The sequence below is a fragment of the Mercurialis annua genome, linkage group LG3, assembly GCF_937616625.2.
Source record: "Mercurialis annua linkage group LG3, ddMerAnnu1.2, whole genome shotgun sequence".
NCBI lineage: Eukaryota > Viridiplantae > Streptophyta > Magnoliopsida > Malpighiales > Euphorbiaceae > Mercurialis > Mercurialis annua.
Genome location: NC_065572.1, coordinates 8,657,888 through 8,676,538, shown reverse-complemented (window position 1 = coordinate 8,676,538; position 18,651 = coordinate 8,657,888). Strand labels below are relative to the sequence as shown.

Sequence of the window (18,651 nt, the reverse complement as noted above, 5' to 3'; positions counted from 1 at the left end):
TATTTTTTTAAATGAAAAGAGGTCAAATTAACTCTTTATGATAGAGATGAAAATGAAAAATCAAAAAAAGGGTACAAATGAATTTTTTCCTATGTCAGAGTATCAACGAAAAAATATTATAAGGTGGAGGTTTTTTAAATAATTAGACCTTATTAAATAAATAAATAGCAACAAATAAATTTCTCTTATTATTGTATAATCAGCTTGATATTTATTTTCCACGCAAAAAAAAGGCTGATATTTATTTTAGGGCAAACTTAGAAAATTAATAAAAAAAATCTAACGAACAGAGTGGCTGAGAAATACCGATAAAAGCTTAGAAAACAAATTCTCTCTCTCTGTATGGTCGTTGTTACAGTTTTAAATGAGTAATTAAATTATTTTTGAGTAGAGAAATTTTTTTTAAACATGTCTTCAAATCCAGCAGCAGCAGCAGCAGCAGCTACCACTTCAAGTTCCTTTCTAATGAGCGCACCTCAAATCCAGTCTTCTTCAAGCTACCGCCGGCTCCGCCCTGCACAACCGCCGTGTTTGCCGCCGCTCTCTGCTGCTGTTTCTACTCCTTTGGCTCAATTTCATCATCGGACTAATTCGAAATCCATCACAATTTATCCTAAGAGGCAGGTTTTGTTTAGTTTTTCAATTCGCTTAATTTAATTCATTGAATTAAATTATGTTTGATTATGAGTATTTTTGTTGTTTTTGTTTTCATTTGTATTTCAGGTGGAAAAATCAAGGTAGTGATGGAGCAGGATTGAGTTGTTTTGAGAGAAAAAAGAGTAATAATGCTTGGAAACGACGTAGTTCTGCGGCTGCGGCTGCTACTTCTCTTTTAGAGCAGAATAATAAATGCATCACTTGCTTTTCTAATAACAGTCGTCGTGGAAAGCATTCCGGTATTGCGCGACGTGTTCCCGGAGCTTTTGTTGACAAATCTGCTTTTCATTTGCCTGGTTTTGTTTCGGTTAGTAATCTATTCTACTCTCAAGCTCATTTTGTTCCGAATTATGTGTTGTTGTTTGTGAACAAGTTAAATGTTGCTTCCTTCCTTATTTACTTTATGCTTGTTTGGAAAGTCTTAAAAAAATGCAAGAGTTCAATTCAATTGAATTTTATTTAACGAATTCTCATGTTCAGCGTGCTTTTAATTGCTGTCCTTCAGTTTTATCGACTGAAAAAAATAATGTTATTTTGGAAGTCATGCCAAAAGTAACATAAAATTTGGATACTACAATTTTATTGTACATTATACATGGTAGTTACAATTAAAAAGGTGGAAGATTTATTTAGACAGGAAATAGTGCTGTTTCAATACATCATGCGCGTAGTTTTCAGGCTAGGTTGAGAACTTCTGCAGTAGTACTCTTCTCATGTGTGATTTTCATTCAAATTTAATGACTTGTTCATGTTAAAACATTACTGCAAAGCTTAAACCTGTATCTATGTAGCAGTTTAAAATTGAGCTCAAGCTTCCTGATTACCTGAAGTAGATTGACTGCACTGCTGGTAGCTTAATTCTCAATCTTGAGATTCCCGAGCTTAAAATCCTTGCTTGATTTTGCGCGCTTTTATTCTATCTGTAGTGCTTACGTGTTATTTTTTGTAAGATATAACAATTGCAACAAAAGAACTTGTTCTATTTTCTGCTTTTGCCGCTTGAGTAGCTTTAACTTGACCCATACTCGTCTTTGCACATTAAAGTATGGCATGGTCTGGTGATTGTTATGTGAACTATTTTTCAGGTGAAGTATCCTCATGTTCCCTGCGCTTCGGTTGGTCCAAATGAACCTCATGCTGCAAGTACAGTCTGCCCGGATGGTATTCTTGAGAGACAAGAGTCAGATTTATATCCTGAAACGGGATTAGCTGAAGTTTTAAGCACTGAACTCCCAATTCACCCGAAGTTGTACAGAGGGCAATTGAAAAATGGCCTCCGTTATCTTATATTACCAAATAAAGTTCCACCAAATAGGTAAAATTTATGCATTTCTTTGTACTTTATATGTTAACTTTAAGGATGGTCTTGCTTGTGATACGTGCCTTTTAAATTTTTGTGTTATTCAATCATGTTAGTGTTCTATCATTATCATATGTAACAATTGAAAGGTAGTGAGACCCTCTTTTAGGCTGCCAATATTTCTTTTTTATCATAGAATGATTCTTGGTTAGCATTAATTTAGACTTTAAAAAGTGGAGATGAGGTATGACATATTTAAGTGAAGATACTGAAGTCATAGAAAAAAGTTTGCATCCCTAAATGTTAAAAGTGAAGTAAAAAGATTTAGTTAAGTAAAAAAATATTTACATATGTATATGCTTGAGCAGTTAAATATGGTAGGTGCTTACTTCTTATGAGGTCCAACAATCGATGCCTCTTCTTATCTCTCTTTCATATTCAAAACATCTTTTTCTATTTCAGATTTGAGGCACATATGGAAGTTCATGCAGGGTCAATAGACGAGGAAGAAGATGAGCAAGGAATTGCACATATGATTGAGCATGTTGCATTCCTTGGAAGTAAGAAACGTGAAAAACTTCTTGGGACAGGGGCCAGATCTAATGCTTACACGGATTTCCACCATACTGTTTTCCACATCCATTCACCTACTACTACTGCAAAGGTTTTGCTATTTCGCAAAGTAATATCTTTTGAATGCTTGTGAAATTGGACAGTAATGTCAAAAAATTTATCATGTTCATCTTTCGTTACTCAATTCCAAGTGAAAAGTAGCCTATTCCTGTTGGTCATGCATGAAGCACCAAATATGATACATATTCTGTTATTTACCGATATGTTTTTCGTTTTTGGATTTTAAGAGTGTACCAATATAATACAAATTCAATATCTATCGTAAGTATGTTTGTTCATAAGCTAAACAATATAAGTTTTTAGTATGCTCAGTGGCACTAAGAATAAAATTTTCTTTCTTAGATGAATTCTTGATGTGTTGATATCTAATCTAAGCGCGTTTCTTTACTTATTTGTTACATATTTTATTTGGTCTACTGGAAGACATTTTGTATATATTGATGAAAGATTGAATATCTTTATCAGGATGGCGACGATGATCTACTTCTATCTGTCCTCGATGCTTTGAATGAGGTAATGATGGACACAATAGAATATCGTTGGGTGGTCATTTATTATTATGATATTGTCATATGTATCCAGAATGCCTTTCCTTACTCTTGGCGTGCTCTCCGTAATTGCTTGTTTCATAAGAACAGATAGCCTTCCACCCGAAGTTCCTTTCTTCTCGAGTCGAGAAAGAAAGACGTGCTATTCTATCGGAGTTACAAATGATGAACACAATAGAATATCGTGTAGATTGTCAGGTAAAGCCTAATTTTGTTTCTTTGTTGAAGCTGGAACAATCTAGCGGTTTAATATTGATAGTTAGTGGTATTTTTTCTTTAACAATACTTGTTTTTCTTAAAATACAGTTGTTGCAGCATTTGCATTCTGAAAACAAGTTGAGCAAAAGATTTCCTATTGGATTGGAAGATCAAATTAAGAAGTGGGATGCAGAAAAAATTAGGAAATTCCACGAGCGGTGGTATTTTCCAGCAAATGCTACTTTGTATATTGTTGGAGACATTGGCAACATCTCAAAGACCGTCCACCAGATTGAAGTATGTGTAGAAGTCTTTTTTTTTGTGCTTCAATAATGCTTCATCTTTGAAAGAGAGAAAAAACCAAGAGTTATCGCATTTGTTGTCATGCAGACTGTCTTTGCACAAACTGGCCTTGAAAATGAGACAACTTCAAGTCCTGCTTCTAGTGCATTTGGTGCAATGGCTAGTTTTCTTGTTCCTAAACTCTCAGTTGGGCTGCCTGGAAGTTCATCCCCAGAAAAAGTCTCTACAGATCAATCTAAAATTTTGAAAAGGGAAAGGCATGCAGTTCGTCCACCTGTGCAACACAATTGGTCACTCCCGGGAAGCAATGCCCTTATGAAGTCGCCACACATATTTCAGCACGAGTTACTTCAGCATTTCTCATTTAATATGTTTTGCAAGGTATATTTGCTGTTTACATTGTCAAAACCTGTTCTAAATGTTTTTTTTGCAGTTTCGGTTAAGTTTATTAGCACGTAATTTGGGATTTTGGCTTAATGGGTTTTATTACAGATTCCAGTGAGTAAGGTCCACACGTATGGTGACTTGCGTAATGTTTTGATGAAGAGGATATTTCTGTCTGCATTGCATTTTCGCATTAACACACGTTATAAGGTATGCCGTTTTTGTGCATACGGTTTCACTAATTACTGTCAATAGATTGTCTACTTTATATTTGATATATATTGGTTTCTCGCGTTTTGATATTTTGGTGTTCTAAATGGAAATTATTATATCATTAACAAGTGTAAGTGGAAATAAAACAAGTATGAGGTTTAATTGCTACCTCTATGCTCTACCTTATATATTGGTTAGTGCATTAATTTTTTTATTATTTATTGAAATTTTCAGAGTTCAAATCCGCCTTTTACCTCGATTGAATTGGATCACAGTGATTCTGGAAGAGAAGGTTGCACTGTCACAACTCTTACTGTAACTGCAGAGCCCAAGAATTGGCAGAGTGCGATTAAAGTTGCTGTTCAAGAGGTTTGTGCTTTCTCTTTCCTCATTTAGCAATTTTCTCACTGAAAATTTGCTATTACTATTCATTGGTCGGGTTTTCTCATCATATTTTCAGGAGTTGTAAAAATTGGTCTTTTGATGTTTAGCCGTGGATTTTAAGGGCTTTTTTTAGATTTCATGCTGCCTGTCAATGCTCTAGAAAATAGAATATGGAAATCAGTTATAGGAGTTCTTGGTATGATGTGTCGTTGTAGCAATCATTGGGGGTTAATCTATCCTCGTAGCTCCTTCAAAAGCTTGAGCTTTGGGCTGTCATTGTATTTTAAGGAATTGGTGAGCTTTGTGATTTAAATCTTTGTTCTTATGCATTTGGTTTCATTAAGTAGGATATTTGTTCTTTGTTATAATTTTTTAATTTATTCATTTTTTGGTATATTCTCTTTCTATCTAAAAATTAAAGTCCCAAGTTTAATAATCTTTTATGCTCATGGTTGCACATGGGAAAGCAAGTAGTTATTTCTATTGGCTCTTTATTGGCCAACTACCAGAGTTATGGTTGATTGTTTTATCTTGACAAAATTGATTACCACTATGAAATCTATTATTTGGCATGATGTTGTTGATCGTCCACAATGATATTATGAATATTTTTTTTTCTATTTCTTTCTTGTTTCGTGTAGGTTCGAAGACTTAAAGAATTTGGTGTTACAAAGGGTGAACTAACTCGTTACATGGACGCTCTTCTAAAAGATAGCGAACATCTTGCTGCTATGATTGATAATGTGTCTTCAGTCGACAACTTGGAGTTTATTATGGAGAGTGATGCACTAGGCCATACTGTTATGGATCAAAGGCAGGGCCACGAGAGTTTGGTTGGTGTTGCTGGGACAGTTACTCTTGAGGAGGTAATTTGCAATCATAAAATGCCTCTACCTTTCAGTTCTTGTTTCATTTTTTTTTTCAGTTTCATTATCACTGGTTGGTCAACAGACACTTTTTTAATTTAGTGCTGCATACTGTGTATATTTGTGTTTTTCATCTTGGATAGCACAGTCTTATGCATTTAACAGGACTTGGAATCACCTACTAGTACCATTTTTGCATACTTTTGATACTTCATGCTTGAAACTTACTTAGGAGAAAAATAATTCCTGAAGTCAGGTGTGGGAGCATATCATAAAATGATGCGACATTTGCTTCAGCATAGTATTTTTGCATAAAATGACGCGACATATGCTTCAGCATAGTATTTTGCATCAAAATACCAATAATGAACTTTAAATTGTTTCTTTTTTGTGAAAAACTTATATGGCCTACGAGGTAGGAGTAAATGATGTAAATGCATACATGAGACTATCAGTTGGTTGTGTTTATTTTATGTTCAGTGTTTTTTACCCATTCACATTAATTGGGAAACGTGGTAGGGGCTGTTTTATGTTTAAATGAAGTTAAAATAGGGTTACATCAAATATGAACCATATATGATTCTAGCAACTATAGTGATAGCGGTTTAAGTGTAAATGGAAATGCAGTAGACCAATAGGTCTAGTAAGTTGGGATTTGTTTACGCTATTAAATAGTATGGATGTCGCATACGGTTTCACACTGTCATATGCTCTCAATATATGTGTTATCGCTCAAATCATTAGAGAAATTTAAAAGCTCAAGTGCCTATATGTCTCTATTTGTTGAGGGCTTAATCATAGTTTAAATGTTTCGGTTCTCTTGCATCTTGGATTTGTTTATTAATGTATTTTAGTTTTAATTATTGAAAATTAAGTTAATAAACATTGTTTAATGTAGATGGGAAATGTCTTCTAACAATGTGGCTTGCTTGTTCAGTTAACATGTTGTCCTTTATGAAGCTCACAATTTTGTGACTGAAAAGGAATCAATTTTTATTAATCTGTTTTTTTTTATTTTGTTTTTTCTAAACTTACTATTTGTTTACTCTTTTTGATGGTATAGGTTAATTCTGTTGGTGCAAAAGTACTCGAGTTTATCTCAGATTTTGGAAATCCCACTGCACCACTTCCTGCAGCTATTGTTGCATGTGTCCCAAATAAAGTGCATGTTGAAGGAGTGGGTGAAACCGAGTTCAAGATTTCCCCAAGTGAGATCACGACGGCTATAAAATCTGGATTGGATGGACCAATTGAGGCTGAGCCAGAGGTTTATATTAGTCTTTGCATTAGCTTCCATTTTGTAATCAAGTTGTTTGACATTTTTATAGAAAAGACAAACCAGAGAACTTCATGCTAAATTCACATTTGCTTTGTGTTCCAGCTTGAAGTGCCAAAGGAACTCATATCTCCATCACAATTAGAGGAGTTAAAGTTACAACGCAGACCCTCTTTTGTCCCATTGCTTCCAGAAGTAAATGTTTTGAAATTGCATGACCAAGAGACAGGAATCACTCGATGTCGTCTTTCAAATGGAATTGCCGTAAATTATAAGGTATATGATATGTATTTCTATACAGTTGTTGACTAGTTTACTGTAAATAAATTAATTTGCCCTGAGTTCCTTATTATGCTGCTGAATTTTCTCTTAGTATTTCGCGAAAGTTGCATTTGTCTATTTCCGAAACTCTCGGAAATTCATATGAAATATTTCGAGTCCGTTTCTGTAAATAATAAAAAGCATTCCCGGTTCTTATTAGAAAATCCGTTCCTAAATATTTTCAAAAGACTTACCTATAAATTAAAAAAAAACTTAATTAGCTACTCACAGACCTTATTAATGTCATCCATAATTCACAATCTCTTTATTGTAGGTCATATTTTACCCTTTTTATTATTTATTATAAACTTAAAATTTAATCATATCGTAATAATTTATTTTATTAATGATCATAAATGAAAATATTTTTTGTAAACAAAATTTGATATATATATAGAACTTTTTAATTTTTTAATATTTATAAATATGTCTATATTTTTAATTTACATGTTCCCCCACATTTTCATTTCTTTTATTTTGAAAAAACTGCATCGCCATTTTCGTTTCCGTACTACATACTAGGATAGCAAATTCCAAACCTACTGAAGACGTTTACACTTTCCAACTATAAAATTGAAAAGCAGATCAAGGCGAAGAAGCTAGGACTGAAAAACAATTTTATGTCTGGAGTACGTGTCGATGATTGAGATTGGTGAAAATTTCTAGTAAGTACTGAGCAAAGAACCTTGTGAAACTGCAAAGGCCTTGTTCTTTGAAATTATGGAATTCAATTGACAATAAAGCTTTATGATCTTCAGCTAAACAACTTGAAAAATTTATGTCCCAAAGACTTTATGTAAGTGATTTTTTAAGTAATGTCTATTTATCTCATCATTATAAAAATGCAAAAAACACATCATGTGATGGCTTTGATAGGCCGTCGCACTTGTACGGTTACAATCCTCAAATTACTGGTTTTATCAGTTCTTGTAACCAACAAATAGTTACAACACTAGGAGAACCTTTGCAGTTTCACAAGGTATTGAAAAATAGGCCACCAGAAGAAGGGTAATTGTGTAGTGAACACTTGTTTACATCAAATCTTGTCTGCCTTTTGTTGAATTTTGATTCTATATATGCAGATCTAAATAGACTTCAGTAACTATCATTAGACCATTTTACGACTATGCTTGCGAACTTGCCGTTCATCTTTCTGGAAAAACGCGACCTTGGTTCATGTAAACCCACAAAAGGGAGAGAAATTTTATGTTTTTGTTCAATGATAACACATATAAATATACAGAGTATTGCTCGAGCATAATAAGAAATTAGACATATTGGCTTCTATTATTAAGCTTCCTAATTAATCCATATAGTAAAGTTCTATAACTGATTTATAATTTACACATATTTACAGGCTGTAACAGTTCATTTTACACATTCTCATTAATCATATACTATATGGTTAAACTCGAATTTTTCTTTTTCATTGCTTCTATATATGGATAGGGATATATGCTGCAAATGGCTTTAATATTTCTTCATTTGAAGTTAAAAATTTAAAGTATCATACACCGTTAGTCATTTATAAATCCATTATTGTACAGATTTCAGAAAGCGAATCCAGAGCAGGCGTAATGCGACTTATAGTTGGTGGAGGGCGAGCTTCTGAAACTACAGAGTCAAAAGGTGCTGTTATTGTGGGTGTTCGAACACTCAGTGAGGGTGGTCGCGTGGGTGATTTTTCAAGAGAGCAGGTAAGTGAACACTTCTGAATATTAAAGAAGAATGCATCTTTATTTTTGAACAATTTTCTTTCTTACAACATAGAGTTTTTGGTTCAAATAGAGCTGTGCTGATTTAAGAAATTCTTGATCTTTTCCTTTTCTCAAGAAACATGAAAAGAATATAAAATATTAGGAATACAGTTGCCAATTATGACAAGCGGATACAATCACACTCAAAATTTGATTTATTATGCACTACTTTTAAAGCATTGATTTAGCTGATTATATTCTCTATTACTGCTGCTTCCTTTTACATTGTGGCAAGTCACTGTTCTGTGATGATAGTACTCTAAATTAGTAATGCCATCTGTAGCCTAGTTCTCTTACTTTCCCAAGATGATCATTGTGGCTCATATCTTTCTTATATCCTTCTTCAGGTGGAACTGTTTTGTGTGAATCACTTGATAAATTGCTCTTTGGAGTCAACAGAGGAATTTATTTGTATGGAATTTCGTTTTACTTTGAGAGACAATGGGATGCGCGCTGCATTTGAACTACTCCATATGGTACTTGAGGTAATATGCTTTTCAACTGTATGCCAATGTATGCAATAGCTGTGGCTTTTTTCTGACATGCCGTCAGCATTTTTTTATTCCTTTGATTGTCGCAGTATCTCACCATGTCATTCTAGTAGTTTTAATGCAACGGACATTCTGATGCCCAACTTTTTTCTTTTATTGCTGCATTTTTATAATTTTGACATTCACTGTTGTTTCATCAGCTGAGAACTTATTTTTCTGTGTCTCAGCATAGTGTCTGGCTGGATGATGCCTTTGATAGAGCAAGGCAGTTATACTTGTCATACTACCGGTCCATTCCCAAGAGCTTGGAGCGTGCTACTGCCCACAAACTTATGACGGCAATGTTGAATGGCGATGAGCGATTTATTGAGCCAACACCACAATCATTAGAAAATTTAACATTGAAATCCGTAAAGGATGCAGTGATGAATCAGTTTGTAGGTGGTAATATGGAGGTATGTATGTGTATTCAACTCTGATTTGTCACTTCAGGATGCAAGATTTCTTATCATTTAACTGTGGTGTATGTCCACATCTGCAGGTAAGTATTGTTGGAGATTTCTCAGAGGAGGAAATCGAGTCTTGTATTATCAATTACTTGGGAACAGTTAGAGAAACAATAGGTCTGGGTGGAGCAGAAAAGTTTAACCCAGTCGTGTTTCGACCATCACCAACGGATTTACAGTCGCAACAAGTGAGATTTTGATCTATCCTAACTGTAAATTACATTTGTTATATTTGGAATTCACTTTTGTAATACCTGGTATACTGATGGACTTTGAGGTTACTAGAGCTTCGAATGAGCCATCTCCTTCAATGGTAGAAATATTCGTAACTAAGGCTTGGGGAGAGTTATTTTGAAGTTGGGCCTGATTTCATGCGCTTGACCTAGAATACATGATTTTTCCACTTTGGTATAAACTTCATGTGATCCATGATTTTGCACATTTAGAGCGAAGTAATGTGAATATGCAGGCTGGCTCTACTTGATCTGCTAAGCTGATCCTTTCTTTTTGAATTAATAATCTACCTTTATCTCCCTGATTATTTCATATGGGCACTTAGTTTAAATTTTTCTATGTGGTCTCTTAACTTGGTCTAAGCATAGATCATTCTTATTCATTCATAGTTTCCATTTCATAATTGGTGTTTATTGTGTTTGTGCACTGACAATCTAGGTCATTAGTTTTTGGATTTTATCAAGTATGTTTTCTTCCGTTGAATGTCTCTTAAACAGACATTTATTTTCTGACCTACATTTAATCACTTAATATGTTCTTATCAAGGATTGTCCAAAGGTTGACCCAAGATCAGGTCCTGCATATTCTGGACTGACTCACTCTATGTAAAAATTATGCTAACCCTGAGCTCAGTATCATTTTAACAGTACCGTGGGCTAAAAGCACGTAGCAATCAGCTTGCTCGGGTTGGCTTATATGAAATTCTTACTCTGTTTCCTACTGATTTCCTCAATTTTTATAATTTTGCTGCTAGCCTTTATTTTGACAAAATGGGAAAAGTTGATTTATTTTGGATTAACAGGTATTCTTGAAGGATACAGATGAGAGAGCGTGTGCATACATTGCTGGTCCTGCACCAAATCGCTGGGGCTTCACAGTTGATGGAAAAGACCTGTTTGAGTCAATCAGTGACATTGCAGTTGTGCCAGGTAAAATTTTGCTTTATAATAACATGAATAAAACGTTTTGTTTTCTATGTTCATTCCATTGGGGATTTCTTACGTCCTGTAATTCCGTCAATCACAGTATTAAAAGAGCTGAAATAAAGAAATTTTGAAAGATCATCTTATATGAAAACTACGTTTCTAAACTACTAGTTTGGACAAGAATTTTGCCAAGTTGATTTTGTAGGCAAAAAAATTGATAATCGGGTAAGCCCCTTTGACAAAGACTGCAACGCATGCAATGTTTTAGCTTTCATGGAAGGAATCCTACATTAATATACTTCTAATATTGACTTCTTCAAGAATTAGCCAGCAACGACCGAGTCTGTGACAACCAATCCTGTTATTTGTACCAGTCCGGGCTTGTTTGGTTTTTCACCTTCTCGTCTCTGCTTTACGTGTCTGTTAGAGTTTCAGATCATCCTGTCATATTATATTTTTATTTTTTATGAAAAATGTTGCAACAAAATTACAATGTACCATCTCATAAGAGGTTTCCTGGCTGTTCAACTGCATGTGTTTTTAACTTAGGACAGTGATATGGAATATATATCATGAGGGCTGGGGATATGGAGAGTTGAAAAGTTATGTTTTGTTTTCAATTTGTGTGGTAGCCTAAATTGTTACCAAATTAGGGTGGACCTGGAGACAAAGCCCTATGTAGCAAGTTACCAGAAAACTATGAGGAATTAGGTGCCTCAGAGCTTGGCCTGTATCATCATTGCTTTTCTGAAAGAAAATTATTTTGTGGATATGTTCAGCACTGTATACAACCCTTGTAGTGATATTATAGAGTTTTATTTTTTTAGGATATTTTGCTAAAGAATTTGGTTTTCGTTTTTCATTATATACGGGTATACAATGAATAGTGAGAAATGATGCTTCACTTCACAAAAGAGAAGGCTTGTAGTTGTAGAGCTACGTAAAGTTTATTTTAAATGTTTCTGCTAACAATTAAAAATAATTTCAGGCTTTGTTTTTTATATAAAATAGCAAACATTAACCTGCAATTAGAAAAATATAATTGTTAATCATATATTTTTTCATCATAAAGTGGTGTCTGAACTTTTTTCTAAATATGTTATTTCAATATCAGAACTTCTATTTCTTTTCAATTAGTATTTCAATTTTTAAATGTGTCAAACAAGTATCTTTAACAATTTATAGTCTTCAGGCACCTATTTAGGACTAAATAGATTTCGAATTTGCCAATGTAGTTTGCTACTTTAATTTCTATGTATGTTAGTGTATTATTTATTTATTTGCACACATGCTACTACCATTTTTTTTTCCAATGTGAAAGCAGAATGCGAGCAAATATAAGGCTTGCTTTTGCCTATTTAGTACACTAGTAGCCAAAAAACATTTAAAAGCACTCATTTGATATTTTTTTAAGAAGTTATAACCGTGATTTAAAAGAAATGTAAATACAACCACTGCAATAACATATTTAGAGAAGTTAAACACCACTGGTTTGACTTTTATATATGAAATTGATTTTGGTTTACATGATTAATGAATGCTGCTCTGGTATATATCCAAATACTTTGAAAAGATTATTTTGATTTTCTTCTTATTTATGTCAGGACAGTTGACATGTCTTTCTCTTCCTGCTTACATGCAACTTATATCTCATAGCTGGGTGATGATTTTGCAGATGCACTTCCAAAGTCTGAGGAAGCATTGATGCATGGGAAGGATGTTCGGGAAGATGGGCAAAGAAAACTTCGCGGTCATCCTCTTTTCTTTGGGATAACAATGGGGATCCTTGCAGAGATCATAAATTCAAGGTAATTCTTTCAAGAACTTTGCTTACAAGCTCTGTTATATAATCCTTGTAATTTAGCAATAGCGGATATGATATTTGACCATTTGAGCTCTTTCTATTAAAATGAGCTTGAACTTTAAGTTTATAAATCAACGCAATCATAGAGGATAAGTAAAATGATAGTTTTAAAACACAATCTCTGCAAAAACTGTGAACTCCATCACTGAAGTTAAGAATTCTAACACAAATCTGACTAATTTAGATAATGATATTATTTTCAAGGTGTTATGTTTTTTTCATAAATGTCTCCAATTCCTTGCTATCCGCAGTCTTTGAAAAGTAGTAATGTACAATGTCATTGTGGCCTATTAGTAGTCTATTAGATCTGGACTTTGCAATGATCCTTTTTAGGACCTTGGTTTTAGATATTAATGCTCATATGTGATTCGCATGTGCATGTAAACGTAGGAATGTCTGGTTTGCATACATGCTTTGACATGTATTTTGGCCTAATGTGCTTAATCAGAATACGTGTTTATTCAGATGCTTGATGGGAGAAGGAAAAATAAAATCACACTGAATGTAGCAAAACTTTTGAAGTCCTAACCAGTGGTTTCATGATCCCTTTTGTCCATGACCAATGGTGGAACAGAATAGGGTGGATACAGAGATTTGTCCCTCATCGTGCTCAATTTCTCTCCAAACAGGGGTTGGGGTTCCACATTCATGGAAATCTCCCTTTCCCTGGTTGGCTTATTTTCTCTCTCGTGTATTTTAAAATTTTCTTTTATTTGAATTAATACTAAACCACATTAAAATAACATAACTATCCAATTATAGCCATAACCTTTGTAGTTGAGCAAATTTTGCTGTATACTAAGAAAGTAATGGTCACCGAGCCACTTATACGATGTGGCATGTGATACAGTTCATTTAACGTGGTTAAAATCAAGAATGATAAAGAGTTAAAGATATTAAGGATCCTTTTACTATGGATGCTTTGCAGATATTATTGCTTTACTAACAATTTGTATCAAATGCTCATTGCAAATGCATAGTTTGATACTCCGATTATAAATTGGATGTTATCATTTGACATTGACAATTAGAAACATTATGTTTTTGAAGTGTACAATTTCATAGTTTATATATAGTTGATATTCTAGGCATATAAAACGATTAGTATTTCTGTTTTCACGAGTCTTATAAGATTTTTTGACTCTAGAGTACTAGTGACCATCTGAGCTAAGAAAAATTTGTGTTGTTCATGAATGCTCTTCATGCAGGCTTTTTACCACTGTCAGAGATTCTCTTGGACTGACTTATGATGTCTCGTTTGAGTTAAGCCTATTTGATAGGCTTAATCTTGGATGGTATGTGATATCTGTGACATCAACTCCGAGCAAGGTGATTTTTCATTTTCCTTTATTTCCCATTAATTGTTCTTTTGTCATTCCAAATGCTTCACGAACATTGGGTTTGATAAACATGCAGGTACACAAAGCTGTTGATGCCTGCAAGAGTGTCTTAAGAGGATTGCATAGCAACCAGATTGCACCAAGAGAGTTGGACAGGGTTAGTTTACAAAATTATTAGAGTACTACTCATATCCTTATATATTGTAAGATATTATGGTAAAAAATATATTGAAACAAACATATCAAATAAAAAATTTGACTTTAAGTAGTACTTTTTTGCTCATAGCATATTTTATAATTAAAGAATTGGGTCTATTTTCAGCTAGGGGTGTTCAAATTTGGTTTATGTGGGTTATGATTCTTATGAACTATTAAGCACCGGTACGAGTACGTGTACTGACACGTTGAACGGTATTTTTGTAAAAAAAATGAGGCACGAACATAGTGGGAATATGGCAATTGAATTATATCTTTAAATATATATCAAAAGTATATTAATACACAATAAATTACATATTATCTCATATTTGTGATTCATTCAAATTTAAGTAAAATAAGAAGCTGAAAAAAAACTTAATTCATTAAAATTAACTTCAATAATAAGTCTCGAACATTAAAATACTCCCAGCGTGTTCCTTGGAGTCTTCTCATCGTGTTTTCTCCTTTTGACCGTAAATTGTTTGGACACTTATGTTGCCATATGTCACATACATGTTCCTGGCATGTCGCCCTCTTCATACGACGCTTCCGAGAAGTGTCGGTGCTTCATAGGATGAGATGATATTTTAAGTGAAATATTGATAATTTGAAGGAAAAAAGTATAAGTTATGCTTCTAAATATTGTGCCTTTAAAATTTCATTATCGAAGTAAACCAGATTTGAACATACCTATTTTCAGCTTTTAATTTCTTTTGTTTGCTTAGTTTAATTAGTGTTGTTGGTCATTTTTCTTGTATTAGTATTGTCTCTTGTTTATGCGTTTTTTTTTCTTCTTCATATTGTGTGTTGTTGGTTGTGAAAATCATAAATTCCTCTTTCACAGGCAAAGCGGACTCTTTTAATGAGACATGAAGCTGAAGTTAAGTCAAATGCCTATTGGCTTGGATTGCTCGCTCACTTACAAGCTTCTTCAGTTTCAAGAAAGGTAGAGAACTAGTATCTTTGAATTTTGAACTTCTACTCTCAGCCTCTGCATCATTATTCAAATTTTTTTTTAAAATATATTTCATTAAATGTCAGTACTTTTCTTATGGAAAATATTATTTTAAGTACTAACAGCTAACAAATTTTATATGCTTCTGCATTGCAGGACATATCATGCATTAAAGACCTCACTTCACTGTATGAGGCGGCAACTATTGAAGACATCTACATTGCATATGAACAGTTGAAAGTTGATGAAGATTCTTTATACTCATGCATTGGAGTTGCAGGCAGCCAGGCCGGTGATGAGATAATTGGTAAAATTACTCTCTTTCTATTTAGCTTGTTGGCACTCCTTATATATGAATTAATATTACCAATGTTATAAGATATTTTTTAACTGATATTATGGGGTTTAAAATTTTGTTTCATGAAGTGATAAACTGATCTATTAACCCTTTCCTTTTCTATGTTTCTGTTGGATGCACCATATGTGGATTGATTAACTTTAGGAGAGAAACTTTTGGTCTCGTAATAATTTTCTTCCAATTGGATAAACTCATGCTTTGCAGTTCCTTTGGAAGAGGAGGACACAAATGATGGATATCCAGGAGTTATACCTGCAGGGCGCGGTTTATCTACAATGACAAGGCCGACAACTTGACTCTCCTAGATATCATTCTAATCATCTGCAATTATACGCACTCAGGTTCAGAAGGTATGAATCTTATTTAATGAAACTGTATGTGTTTTAATGGAAATAGCATTCATATCGAGGCTTAATGAAACATCGGCAAACAAGTGTATCGAGATAACTTCCAATTTTTGTTTGCCGCATCCATATTTGATCCATTTCTTTTAATAGCCTAAGGAAATCTCTTAGTAGAGGGAAAATATAACTAAAGTTATGTTTGTAGTTGGGATTGAACTATGGACTAAGAATTCAATGTAATACTGAAATAAGATATTACTTGCATGTGCTGAGATGTAGTTGAAGTTGGCCGTCTCTTTGACCTTAGATTTTAGCAGTTTCTAGCATCATATTTTAGGGTGTGTTGTTAATGCTGTTCTCTGTTCTTTCGAGCAATTTCATTCTGTTAGTCTTTTGTATGTCGAACGTTATATTTACCTGAATCATGTAGTTTTTTTTTTGTAGTGGTGCTATTTGTAGTGGATTTAAACTTCAATAAGGTGTTTTCTCTAATCAAAACAATGTTGGTGTTGCTCACATGAGAATCCTATGGGACAACTTTGAGCTTAGTCATTAAACCATATTAACAGTTGGAAAGATATTCTGCTCTATAGCTGGGGTCTATTTGCTGGATTCTAGTTAGTATAACATCTAGGATGTGTGACACTGGATATGGAATTACACAGACAGTCTCTCTTTTGTGCCCTCATTAGGAGTGTGCAAAACCAAATAACCAAACTACAGTTTTGGTTCGGTTTGAAATTATAGAAAAACTTAGTTTATTGGTTTGGTTTGATATTTGAAAATAAAAAATCAATCCACTTTTGGTGTAAAGCAAATCGAAAACCAAATCAAACCAAAAACTGAGCAAACCAAAAAATGAGCCGAACTGATGGGTTTAGTCGATTCGGTTAGAAATACATAATTTTTTTCATAAAATCGGGAAGGCTAGGTTCTAAAAAAAAATATACCATTAGCTAGTTGCTACGATCTCATTTTTGTATTATGTGATGCTCTCTTGTTACTTGGGTATCAAATTATGGTAATAGCCAAATAAATTTAGCTTTCTTTTTCAAATTATGGTAATAGCCAAATAAATTTACCCTTTTTTTCAAGTTATGTTATTGAATTACACCTAATCCTAATGTTTTAACAGGTTGCCGGAGTTTCCAACTCCAAAGAAACGTATATTTTCTTATTTTTCTGTCGTTAATTTTTTGTTGCATTTCTATGTGAACTCCAGTTCCCCTCTAGAATGGTGGAAAACTGTGGATCCGAGGCATAGGAGCTGAACTTTTCAAAAGTGATTCAACTACTGGAGCTGCGACTCGACATCAATGTATAAAAAAATGGTGTATGATACTGGCGTGCAACTGGTCTATTTACTCCTTTCTCACCATACAATTGGCTCAAACAAAAATCTACAGGGTCATTTATTGTTCACCTACTGCAGAGAGTTTGAATCTACGTACAGTTAAGTGTACAAATATTCATAAAATCATTTGATCACATTATATTCATAACTTTTATACGAGCTGCCCATTTTTCAAAATTGTAAATGTACAAATTTTGTCTAACATATGGAAGCAATATATGTAATGCATTAAATTATTTAGGAAGCTTAATGATTAAACGAATCTTCTCTTTAATTTGCATTGTCGTTATTATCTCAATTTTCAACTTCATTTCCTGTTGTTTATTTGAATCTTGGTTCTGACTAATTGATAAAAGGCTTAATCACCAAAAAATACCAAACCTATACGTTTTGTGTCAATTATAGCCAAATTTTTAAAAATTACCAGATTTAGCCAAAACTTATATGTTCTGTTTCTTTTTTAGCCATTTTTGAATCGAACCGGTTTTTCTGACACCGTGTCGTCCACGTCACCGCCAACTAAGCAATTGGCTGGCATGGCAGCTGAAATATTTAAATAAGGTGTGGCTATAACTGACACAAAAATATAGGTTTGGTATTTTTTCGGTGAATAAACCAAATTTTAAATTCATGCCAATTTTTAAATTTAATAATTAGTAAATTAATTATATCATTTATAAAATTTATATATATTTAAAATTAATTAATATTTCCTATTTAATATTAATTAATATTAATTTTAATTTCTTATTAAACCTAATTAAATCTAATAAATTTATATTATAATATATTTTAATGAATATGTAATTAAAAAAAAGAATTAATGTATTACTTAGGAATTTATATTGAATTAAATTTGGGTGAAAGGATTTAATGTTCATGATGATTTTAAACTTGGTTTATTATTTTTAATGTTGTTGAGATCTTGTTATGACTGGTTTAGGTAATAAATAAATTAGTTATGTGTAAATAAAGGTAATTTTTTGGCTATGCCGAGTAAAATGACATATGCGTTTATGATTATAAACATCATGATATATATTGATTACACCACAATGAGCTTCACTTTTTTTTTAAAAAAAAATGAGAAAATAATTAAACTCGTCCTTTAAATAAATAGTCTATTCAGTGATTAATTTTATGTTTATGTGTGTATAGTTGAATTATGAACACTGTCGTATGTTTGTTGTGTATATTACTCTCAGATTGTTCGTCGGAAAACGAACAATTGGGTCTCAAAC

The 18,651-nt window shown here is 33.2% G+C and overlaps 1 protein-coding gene across 3 annotated transcripts; it reads left to right on the top strand.

The window, feature by feature from the left end:
- The first annotated feature begins 276 nt into the window (after positions 1-276).
- LOC126675471 (stromal processing peptidase, chloroplastic) lies at positions 277-17,684 on the top strand. 3 transcript variants are annotated; one of them, XM_050370117.2, is made up of 25 exons: positions 278-620; positions 724-964; positions 1,743-1,972; positions 2,420-2,621; positions 3,056-3,103; positions 3,229-3,336; positions 3,445-3,633; positions 3,727-4,020; positions 4,132-4,233; positions 4,471-4,605; positions 5,262-5,486; positions 6,550-6,753; positions 6,868-7,038; positions 8,631-8,780; positions 9,188-9,325; positions 9,559-9,786; positions 9,873-10,025; positions 10,874-11,000; positions 12,673-12,805; positions 14,070-14,190; positions 14,278-14,358; positions 15,244-15,345; positions 15,511-15,661; positions 15,917-16,062; positions 17,279-17,684. In XM_050370117.2, the coding sequence occupies exons 1-24, from the start codon at positions 409-411 to the stop codon at positions 16,006-16,008; spliced, it is 3,837 nt and encodes a 1,278-aa protein (XP_050226074.1). In that variant the 5' UTR covers positions 278-408; the 3' UTR covers positions 16,009-16,062; positions 17,279-17,684. The 3 variants fall into 3 exon arrangements, with proteins under 3 accessions (XP_050226075.1, XP_055961167.1, XP_050226074.1); XM_050370118.2 differs by lacking the exons at positions 14,070-14,190; positions 14,278-14,358; positions 15,244-15,345; ... (1 more) ...; positions 15,917-16,062; positions 17,279-17,684 and adding an exon at positions 13,327-13,501 and having other exon boundaries at positions 277-620; XM_056105192.1 differs by lacking the exons at positions 14,070-14,190; positions 14,278-14,358; positions 15,244-15,345; ... (1 more) ...; positions 15,917-16,062; positions 17,279-17,684 and having other exon boundaries at positions 277-620; positions 12,673-12,809.
- The last annotated feature ends 967 nt before the right edge of the window (positions 17,685-18,651 follow it).

Excerpts from the sequence above, each read along its gene's own strand:
- LOC126675471 (XM_050370117.2), top strand. The coding sequence starts at position 409 with ATGTCTTCAAATCCAGCAGCAGCAGCAGCAGCAGCTACCACTTCAAGT. Across the intron at positions 9,326-9,558 it reads TACTCCATATGGTACTTGAG|CATAGTGTCTGGCTGGATGA; the intron begins GTAATATGCTTT and ends TCTGTGTCTCAG. Across the intron at positions 15,346-15,510 it reads CTTCTTCAGTTTCAAGAAAG|GACATATCATGCATTAAAGA; the intron begins GTAGAGAACTAG and ends TCTGCATTGCAG.